We start from the raw sequence: 11,625 nt of genomic DNA on the forward strand, positions 1-11,625 counted from the left end.
GGATTTGTGCTGCGTATCGTTTTGCAGTAAAAGTCAGAGGGCCGAGGTCACCTCTTTCTGCCTCAGCTCCGAGCCAGTTTACTATTCCGGGCTCCATTTTTACTGGCCTGAGAGTTGTGATGAAGTCAGCGACTTTGCTTTGAACTAGAAAATGTCTCAGATGCCTAAAAAAGTGACTCCCAGTCCAGATAGCATACATGTGCCCACAAAAAAAATTAACTTTCCTGTTTTTGTTTTCAAACTCAGCATGCTAACCTCACTGTGGACTGCAGTGCTAATTGGTAGAGAGCGTTAAAGTTAGAAAACTAAATTCTTTACCAGCACTCCAATGACATGTGATCATCAAAGCCTATTGTAAAGTATGTGCCTACTGTGGGCTCAGTCAACCTCAATACAGCTGTCTTTACAGATTCGGATAGAGGGGACTCCTTTAAACTTTGGTTGCATTCATTGGACACCAAGCCAGTGCCGCTGGTCTCATCAAAATCAATGCAAGACATCGGAATAGTCCTCCACCTTCTTGCTGAAGATTAGCTTCAGGCTAAAGCTTCATCTCCTACTTAGTTATGGTCAGACCAGTACATCCGTGGGCACAGGTATTCAGAGAGCAGCACAAATCAAAGTGAGCTGATTTCTTTCCCTTTCTTCCTAATTGCCTGTAGTCTGGCCTTGCAATAAAGTCAAGCACTTAAGAGATTCAGATTAAGTAAATTCAGAAAAATGGCTTCAACCCAGTGGAGAGGAACACCCAACATGGGTTTCTGAAAGGCCCACCGCCTTCTAAGCATTTTACGACATTGCTAACTTGGAATCCTAGTGGGCGTGTCTTCATGAGCTCTTGAAAATCCTCTAAGGGCAAATAATAATAATAATAATAATGTATTTGTATAGCACAGTATTAGTAGCATACTGTCCACATACATTCCAACTTTTACTACTCCAGTCTTGCCCTCAGTTGATCACAGGCCTTGTTTGATGGTGGTGCCCAGGTGACAGGCAGGCAGCTGGCCTGGCACAGAAGAATGAAAGGACAGGGGCATACAATAAGATGAGCGGATTCTTGTATTACATGGGGTTTATGTTCTAGGAAAAGCTGTATCATAGTCACCAACTAGACTATTCTGATTTTTCAACCCTTAAACATGAAACACGTAGCAAAGGAGAATGAGGAGAACAGCTGTCCTACCTTGCTCACTGCTGTTATCCCCGCTGTGTGATGTGTGGCCACCGCTGGAAGGGCCCGGGGTGCCTCCCGAACGGGTTGATGCTGTGTCGTCGTGATCTCTGTTCCAAGAGGGCTGTGGGGACACAAATCAGAAGTCCAAATGGAGTGGTCTGGTCACACTGGTCCCACCAGATCCCATCCCACAACAGAGCCACGGAAGGTAGGAGGGACAGCTGTGCCATCTTCCCCATCCCCCTGAGCAAATGGTGCCAGCTCAGAGCTCCACGGGCACATTGAAAATTGGCCCATTTCGGCTTCTAAGCTGAAATGATATGTACAAATAGTTATTCTGTAAGTAATTGCATGCTTTATTACCAAGGAAAACAAAAACATTCCAAGCAAGAAGGAGGGTCTGGGGGGAGAGAAAGGCTGCCACTTGATCCAGACTATTTTTTTAACATCAACAAACCCTCTGGCACAACAGCCTGCTACTCGGAAAATGCAAAAATGAGAGTGGTGGTCTGTGAGGCTGCGGTGATAGATAGAGGCCTCTGATTCATCCTGGAAGACAAACATGGCAGAGCTTTTAAGACCTCATAATTAGGCCGGGGTCCATAATAGCGAGGACGTGTCAGCTGTTTGCCGGATGGTACATGGCAAATGGACCAGGCACAGGGACAAAAAAGAAATGAGAATAACAATAGATTCACATGGGCTGTGTACACTCAGCCCCATGCCGAGCCTTCATGTACCATTGAACGGAAAACAGATGTTGCTCCTTATCAGTGGGTGCATTTGAAAGTAACATTCAGATAGGAAAAAATTGGCTGTAAATTAAATTCTTGGGGAAAACAATCATGGTGACACTTCCCCCAAATCTCCCTTTATCACCAGAAGAGATTTTAATTAGATTTTAGTGCTAGCTTTCAAAAACAGCCTTCTGAGTCACTGGTCATCCGCACAGGAGGGATGATGCAAAATTGAGAGCTGGCTCTTGGCTTTGTCTTCCAGGAAGCGGTATTTGTCTTCCAGACGATTAGTGGGAAAGCAGGGTGATCTTGTGTGTAAACTATGTCCACATCACTTTCAGTCACAGGACGTCAATGGGTCATCCCTGTGTCGTCAGTGGTCAAGTTTATCAGCCCTCCCAGGATTTTAAATACGCGCCGCAAAACCCAAGCGCTCTTTGCTAATTTCTTGAAAAGCATTTTCTTGTCCCAGAGAAGATAAGTGGGGGGCTGAAGAGATCAACATGTTTTAGACAGCCAGGGAGAAAGAAGGAAAGATGCCACCTAAGAGGCATGTTCTGTAAGAATCAGGGAGAGAGTGACTGTCCCTGAGCAGGATGCTGGCCTGCAACTGATTCGTGGCCAGAAGATTAACGCGGCCTGGAAAATGAAATAAAGTCACAGGAAGATTCGCCCCTGGTAGGTTGGACTCAGACATTATGCTTATTCTCAGCAATGGTGCTAATTGACCTGCCCGTCCTATAATGGGAAGATAGGGGAACTGTGGCAGAAGTGCTCTGGACAAACACGCATTCTTCAGCATACCAGGAGAATGCTGTAAGCCGTAATCTGGAACACATGCTCAGAATGCAAACAGTTAACGCATAAATTTTCAGTTTGGACAACTGCAGCTCTAAAAGGGGGACTTGTTTATTCAGAGCTCTGCAGAAAGAATGGTACAGCACCCAGGGGACAGACAATGCCAGGCACAAAACCCCGGTGCCTCGACATGTAAAAGGATGTTTTTCTATGTGCTACAAATCCCACTTGAAAATATAATTAGAAGGAGAAAATGGCAAACTATTGCATTAACTGTAATTGAACAAAAGACCAGCAAGGCATGTGGGAGGCTGCAGGAACCCGGGGGAGTTTCGGGATGCACGCCATCCTGTGAGTGACATCTCCTGGGCACTCTCATGTTATTTATGTTGTCCCTCACTCCTCTTGTGGACTGCTGATCTGACTTGTAATTAATAGGCAAGCGAGTGGTAACAAGCTAAAATACAGAGCAAGAGACTCACCTCATCAGAAGCATGTTTGTTAATCTGATTAAGACTAGGACTCTAGAAAGGTGACTTAGAACCAAAGAATTATGCCAAGCGACACAGAAAACTGTCCTCCTTTCTGCTACCACAGACCTGATATATTCACTATCTTTTAATGAGCTCCGCTGATTTATTCCGCTCTGCTCTGCTCCCTCCCCCACTTTTCTACTGTGCAGGATGTAGATTAATTCAATGCTTAATTGTTTAGTAAATTCAATTTCCCACATTCTATTCTGCATAGCTTTAGCTAAGGTTCTTAAATCTTCAGCGGTGAGCCCTGAGCCCAGTGTTTGTGATCTGTGCCTACCTTTTTTCATCACCATTTTTCTTCATCCACCACTTAATTCACCATGAAAAGATTTTCCTTGCTGGAAATTCTGATTCCACTATGATCTGTGAGGCATTCCGATTCATTGCATTTTCATTGTGTTGGGTCTTAGATGCCGGGCTTCTCTTTTCTCACAGCTATCGCCACATTATACAGGCATTCATGCAAGAAATGTTGGATTCCACCTCAGTTTATCCAAATTTTGTGCAACCTATATGTTTAAATTTTTGTGTTCTCCAAAGGTAGGAGCCAATATTTTCCACCTAATCTCATTCTTCTCACCGCCTTGCTCTTCCTGGGAAGGCCTGTGAGTACTGAGTGCACTTCCTCTGAAATGAAATCTAACTTTTGTGGCCCTCTCTTGAATTAGCATTTTGGATATTAGCATTTCAAGAACAGTGTCTTCACATGAAGCTGAGCATTAAGCGAATCCACAAGGTTACCAAAACAGAACAAGAATTATGTTTAGCTCAGTTCATTAGGCATGATTAAAGTCTCAGGACCAGAAATAGCTCATGAACTCTTCGAGTATAAATATGTAGGACAGCCCTAATCAGAAAGAACTCCCCCCAAATCCATCCACTAGAGAATCTCAGTTGCAAGATCATATCCCTGTGACTGTAATGTGGTTACACCGAACATCATTATTATTTTTAAAATAAAATATGTGCATTTGATTATGTACATCATATATCTGTGAAGTTGTGAGTTGCTTGGGGCCACTTGTAAAATAAAGCTGACAGAATAAAATCAGTGATGCATTGCATTAGATGTACAGCAAACCTTAGTCATGGTTCTAAATTAAGTCCCAAAGAGGCTCTTTTCTCAACGTATATCATTTCAGAGTAAGCAATGTCTATGTTCTCATCTACTGAAAGTCTGTGAAGACAAGAGGTCCTAATCTAAAGTTCATGGACATTCTATAGAAGGGGGAGTCTTAATTTAACAATAATTGTGCTTATGTACATACTTGCTCCCCCCCCCAAGGGGATAGTGTCCATAACTATCATCATTTTCATCAGATTCTCAAAGGGGTATGTGATTCTTTAAGTGTTTGAGAACCACTTCTCCAAGAGATACCCACTGGGCTAGATGAAAAAACCAGGGCTGGAAAGACCTTTGAGATCATGGAGTCTATACTCTAACTTGACATTGAGAGTCAATGTCAAGTAGTGACATAGAAGGGATGACCTCCTTAGCTACAGGCTCCTCCAGGGCCAGGCTAGGATATGAATCTTCCCTGTCTTGTTCTTTCCTGGCTCAGCACAACGCAGAGGGCATACTCAGCACTCCACCAGAGCTCAGTGAGTTACACTGTCCCAGCAACCTTCCCACAGACACACTGCAACTTCCCAGGCTCTCCTTCCACCTGAATGAAGCTGTCCCTTGGTGGCTTTTTTCCTTCTTCTTCCCTTCATGACTTTTTTTTCTTTTGTGCCTTAATTTTAGACATACTTCAGGTCTTCCTGTCATGTTTCATGTTTTCATTAGACAATTCCTTTCACTGTTGTGAGAGGAATGATCACCTATATGCTATAAAATGTATGTCTCTGAATCTCTTCTTTGGTCTTTGGACTTGTATGGCCAAACTGCTGCTAAATTGTCTCCATACAGAGATGTCCATCTCGCTCAGCAAGTCCAAGCTAAACTCCCTCCACCAAACCTTCTATACATTCTACCTTTGTTCTTGATTCCAGTAGGTATAACCCCATCCGTCTATGGCAGCGGTTCTCAACCTGTGGGTTGTGACCCCTTTGGGGGTCAAACGACCCTTTCACAGGGGTCGCCTAAGACCATCAGAAAACAAATATATAATTACATATTGTTTTTGTGATGAATCACTATGCTTTAATTATGTTCAATTTGTAATGAAAATACATCCGGCATATCAGATATTTACATTACGATTCATAACAGTAGCAAAATTACAGTTATGAAGTAGCAACGAAAATAATTTTATGGTTGGGGGTCACCACAACATGAGGAACTGTATTAAAGGGTCGCGGCATTAGGAAGGTTGAGAACCACTGGTCTATGGTATAAATTTCAGAACCACCTGGGACACATTGTCCCCGTCCCCCACCACACAGTCAGGCACCAAGTCTTGCCCATTTCCGCCCCTAACTAGGCCCCTAAGTAATTCTCAAATAAATTCCTCACTTTTCAACTGGGTGATTGTGTCCTTGTGAAGCCCTTCCAGCTTTAAAGGTTCAAGTCAAATCACTCCTCATCTTTAAAAGAGTTCTATTCCTCCAGAACAAGCATGTCAAACTCACGGCCCGTGGGCCACATGCCTCATTTATTTGGCCCGTGTTAGCCTTTGAGTTTGACATGCTTGCACTAAACTATAAGCTTCATGAGGACAGGAACTGGTGTCCATTGTGCTCACCTCTGTATCCTGCGTATCAAGCATAGTGCCCGACATGACACGTGGTTGGCACTCAGGAAATGTCTGTTAAGTGACTAACAGTTCCCTACTGCCTAGGGTGCTTGGCCCTTCAGGCCCATCCTCGCCCTTCCTTCCTGCTGGGAATGCCCTTCTCTGCCCTGCCTGGTCCCAAGCCCTGATCACCTCCTACTTTCTTAATTAAGTCACAGCTCAGATATCACCATCCCAGAATGCCTTCACACACACACACACACACACACACTCCTCCCCAGAGCACTGAGAGCATCTCATGCCCTGCTCTGCCAATTGACTCTCATATTGTTGTGCGGTGAGCTGTTGTGCCTGTCTACAGTTCTGCACTATGAATGTTCCGCAGTCCTGGACTACACCTTAGTTACCTGTTTACCCTCCATCCCAGGACAATGTCTTTGCCACATTAGATGCAAATATGCTTTTGAATAAATAAATGAATAACTTAAGTGATATATAGAGGATCCCTGTGTTAAATTGTCACCGGATGCTGTGCTCTCCTATATTAAATATCATAAAACATCTAAAAGTGACTTGCATGATTTAAAAACATATCACAAACTTGCATTCACATAAACACACACCACTATAAAAAATATATTAACACTCAGTCGCAGTATTAACACAGTCCAAAGAAAGGAAACTTGAAGCTACACATATCCCAGTGTGAAATCTGACTATAACACCTACATGGTCTTAGATAAGTCACAACCTCCCTAACTCCTCATATCCCTAATCTGTAAATGGGGATAAGGAAATACTCCTCTGCAGACATAACATACATCAATTTCCAGGCATGCCGCAAGCACTCAGTAAATAGAATTTACTATAGTTTTTAATGTAACAACACAGGCTGACCTAGTCAACCCTGAAATATCTACATACAGGTGTATTCAGCTATAGACCTTCTGGAATGAAGGGTTCACCTGAGCTGGCTTAGCATACAGCTTGGTATGCCTTGGGCTATCTCCCAGCTGGTGTGTGCTCAGGGAATGCAAACTGATCTTATTTTCACCTTCAAATAACATGATTTTACAGGTGGCTTGCTCCTCCCTACCCTATCAAGTCTAATTTGATCCCTAATATTTATAAATCATGTTACAGTATACAAAGCACTTTGACATATCTTCTCACTGGGTCATCCATCACATCAGCCTGATGCCAGAATCTTTTTTTGTTCAGGCCAGAAATAGTGGGGTTCTTTTCTTTAAAATTTCTACACTTCCTATCCTATTCCAAAATATGGATAAATGAGAGTCTGGTGATCTTGACATAGCAGCTCTGTAAAAAATGATGAAATAATCACAGTGTTCAAAATTGAAAGTTGGTCTGACCTATCCATGGGCAGGTTGCTCTTGCTCTTCTCATGCGTTTTCAAACCAGCAGAGTCTCTTGAGTAAAGGATCTCTGGGGGCCTGAAAGAGCTGGTGCATCTCCAGTGAACCACCCAGCCCCTCCAGGTCGGGGGAGGCACCAGTCCACGTGGGTAATGCACCCATGTGTGTGATGCTCCTGCGTACACACACTCAAACTCCCACATCTGCACGTGTCCATACACACATGCACACACATTACTATGCTCGCCCCTGAAGCATACACAGCAGACAGGATCACTGAGTGCCACCATCCCACACGGCCAGCGTTGTCACATCTACTGCGTCCCTCCCCCAGACGTTTTCACCTCTGTCTAGACAATGTCTCCTAGGATCCTTAAAGGTGCAGAACCAGAGCAGATTGATTCCTTATATGTTTCTCAATCAATGATGTCATCTGAAGAAAAGGGACGGGAAAGACCCAGGCAGAGGTGCCACTATGGAAAGGGACACACGTTTACGGGTGTGCATTTGAAGTTGAGAAATAGAAGATGCTGCGATTTTTATTTATTTATGGGTATTGACAGTCTGCTAGGGGCCCTGGTGGGGTGGCTCAGTTGGTTGGGGCATCATCCCATATACCAAAAGGTTGTGAGTTCAATCCCTAGTTGGGGCACCTGCAGGAGGCAACTGAGTTTCGGTCTCACATCTACATTTCCATTTCGTGTCTCTCTCTCTCTCTCTCTCTCTCTCTCTCTCTCTCTCTCTCTCTCGTCAATAAAAACATATCCTCAGGTGAGGATTAAAAAAAAAGTCTGAAGTCTGATATGCTGACACTTCTATTTGAAAATCCTAGCAACACCTACTTATAACCAGAACATACCATGCGTGTAAGCATTCAACTCACTCAACAACCAAAGAGCACCTACAATTTGCTAGAGCCCTAGGTAAAGCCTGCTCCTCTCAAAACATACACCCTGAGGCTATGTCTACCCAACTTCAAATTCAAGTAATTCAGCAAAAAATGTGAAATGCTTCATATGGATTTTAAAAGAATCCCTGGAAATCATTAAGGAAAATTCACTTCACCATGACAAGTGTGAGCAGGGTGTTTTGTTTGAACACAGTATAACTGCCCTCTTCCCTATAAGCTTTGAGATGTATTTAAACACCAGAAGCTCAAGGATTAATGCTTCAGGGTGCACACATGCTATGGATTCAGGGGTTGCCTTAACATGTGCTTGGGAACGGGCTGGAGGTGAAATCTCTTCTAAGTGCACACTCTGTCCTGCTGACCAATGGACAAGTGTGGGGAGGCGAAGGCTGTGCTGGGCAGAGCTGGCGGGAGCCTGAGGCAGTGCCTGGTGGTGGCCCACACGTGCCTTCCACGGGGAGGCCCAGTTGTTAGAAGGTTATCTCCCTTGCACACTTCCTCCGACTCTCTCCATCGACGCTCCTTTTTCTCATTTCCTTCCCTGTCCCCGCCCTCGCAACCTTGCCGTTGCCAAGTCTGTAGGCCTGCCAGGGTTCTTGTTGAGCCCCTTTTTAATGCTGCGATAAAATATGCTTATTGTCCCACTTAAGAGAGGCCTGAAGGGTAATTTTGGTGACTCAGGGCAGATGGTAAATTGGTGGTGAGACAATGGAAACCCAGCACCGCTCTCCGAATCTGCGGCTCTCACCGAGACACCACACTTCCTCTTCGCTCCCTTCCAGCCCGACCATATCTGCCACTGCGGACTTTTAATCTAGCGACGCATCTCAATGACTATCCAATTATCCCTTAGTTATGACTCTATTTTAATGACTGCATTGTGCCAGCCAGCGTCTACAAACAACCTAAGTGTGTCTAGTTCTGCATCAAATCAGGTTGATTTCGAAAACCTTAACAGTTTAGCAACTGTGATGCATTGCTTTAAGCACACACTTTCAGAAGCGCACACATGTGATCATATGATAGTAGTCGTGGGTAGTTTGCAGAGGCAGGGACAGCATCTGTTAAATTGAGTTCATTTCCCAGTTCTCGCGTACCACAAATAAAACCTACAAAAATGATAATTTTTCAAACGCTGAATCCTCTCTCTGTGTGTGTAATGAGGCATATAAAGAGGAGGAGAAGAATTTTTGTGCTTTTTTCCCCCTTTTTGCCTTTGGTGAAAATCCTCCAAGGAGTAATTTCATCTTTAAATGAAAAGTTTTGTATCAGGTGATTGAGCTCCAAGATTCACTGCAGCCTCGGGTTCAGACATGGAGAGGCGCACAAGCGCACACTCACACTCACACTCACACTCACACTCACGCACATAGAGCAACGCACACCCACCGTGCGCGGGGCAGTCAGACAAAAGATTGTGGGAAACCTAATTTTAATGTTACATTGCAATGAAATGTAAAGCAGCTTGGCAACCAACTACATTTTTAAAGTCCTAGGCCCTCAAATACTTCGCTGTCCTGCACAAGACTATGCCCCGTTCTCCTCCAGGCCTGGCTGCTATGGGCCGTGAGGGCAGGGACCCCAGGAGGCTCTGGACCAAGACCAGCACCGTAGGTCACTGTCCCAATGCCCCTCAAAATCTCACCTTGCCCACAGTCTAATATCTTTTAGGTCTCAACTCTGATGCTCTCAGGCCGTCACTCATCTGCACTGTTGAACTCATTCATCCACAAAATTTAAAGTGAACCAATAATGCTAAGCAAACGTCTACTGATGTAAACCATCACCCAAAATATTCCAAAAGCTTTCCGTAAGAAACCTACACAGCACCGATACATACATCCTGCCCAATTGCTTCACATGGAGAATCAATGCCAACACCATCCCATGAGGACCCCACTGTGGTATCAGAAGAGAATCTAAATTCCTACATGGAGTAGGTACCTTCAGGGGAAAGAAGTTACAAGCAGAGAGAAACTGCTACCCGGAAGTGACAACCAGTTTTATCAAAAAAAAATCTGAAAACCGGAAAGTAGATGAGTAATTCACAAATTATTCATGTGCACTGAATGTTCAAATTCTACTAAGCAGTTTGTGGTGGAGAAAAATCTCATAAACTGAAGAGATGATAAAGCCTCGTTACACTAGGAATCTTAGTCAAAGTTCTAATTTGTGTTTTAATAACATTTCCTTTTCCTCTGCCATCGTATTGTGGCTGGCATGCTATTAATAAAAATAAACTCCTGTATTAAATTACTTTAATGACTCTATGAGCTTCCACTCCTGAAATCGTATCTATGAACTGTAGTTCAGAGTTAAATGCTTACATTTTTTTAAAACCCTCTAATCTACCCGGCACCATATATTTCCAAATATGTATACCTAAATATTTAAAATGTTATTCTTCATTTATCTGCTAAAAGCTTTCTGCTGAAATCCAGAGTATTTCCTATCCTTTCTATTAGGAGTGGCAGAAGAATCTTTAACTTATGCCAGTGTACCTGGAGTTATAAAATCCCTTTTCTAAGTTTGATTGCTTCCCAATGTTTTATTTTACATTTGTAACAGCATTCCGTGCTCCTCATTCTGCAAACAAATTAAGATAAAATAAACTCAAAAGTGTCTTATAGGAAACAATTTCAAACCACGAATTTTCTAGGCAACCATCCTAGCAAAAAGAACATCTGATAACGCAGAAAACATTCTCTTCTGAGTACAAGTAGCTAACAAGACCTTGTGAGCAACTGGACCTTAGCCATGTCACATTTACACTCAGAAATGTGGAAAAAATGTACTTCGCACAAGATCTGCACATAACTGCTCTCTGAAGTTGAACATAAGAGTGAATCTGTAGTAATTCACTGTTGCTGTCTCAGCAACACAGCTGAGGGACCAACCCCTTTGACACAATAATGGAACCAGAATGATAATGACCCTCCTTATAACAATTAAAATGATATTTTTCTTAAATCCTATGATAAAAAAAATACCCAATCTCCCCCCCCCAAGTCAAATGCATGTTGTTTATAGTTGGACAGAATACAAATAAAAAAAGATGAAGTATAATTTAATATATTATGCTGTTTACTTGAGGCTCGCTGTTTTAAATGCTTTATATGCATCTTATTTAATTCTTACAAGTAACTCAGTAATGTGTGTTCTAGTACTATCCCCATGCTACAGATGGTGGAATTGAGGCTCATGGAGGCAGACACTCTCTCACAGCAGAGCCTAGTTCAAACCCCAGAGCTCCAGTTCTAAACTGAATCTACCTTCTTGGGACACGGCTGTAACTAAGAGTGACAATCAGTGCGCTCACTGGCTCTTCCCCTAGTGTGGCTGAAGTTTTCTCTATTCTACTTCTAAACTCTCAGTCCAGAAAATCCACAATTTTGATGTGAGAAGGGGCGCGG

General features: G+C 43.3%; 1 protein-coding gene across 3 annotated transcripts in view; it reads right to left on the minus strand.

Moving 5' to 3' along the window:
• The window catches only part of MEIS1 (Meis homeobox 1), a 132,259-nt gene that overhangs the window by 101,802 nt on the left and 18,832 nt on the right, over positions 1 to 11,625 (minus strand). For all 3 annotated transcript variants that reach the window (XM_006778525.2, XM_006778526.2, XM_006778527.2), the window contains exon 7: positions 1,187 to 1,298. In XM_006778525.2, the coding sequence (XP_006778588.1) occupies positions 1,187 to 1,298 (112 nt within the window). The remainder of the gene's footprint in view (positions 1 to 1,186; positions 1,299 to 11,625) is intronic.

Source organism: Myotis davidii, unplaced genomic scaffold, assembly GCF_000327345.1.
Source record: "Myotis davidii unplaced genomic scaffold, ASM32734v1 scaffold6, whole genome shotgun sequence".
NCBI lineage: Eukaryota > Metazoa > Chordata > Mammalia > Chiroptera > Vespertilionidae > Myotis > Myotis davidii.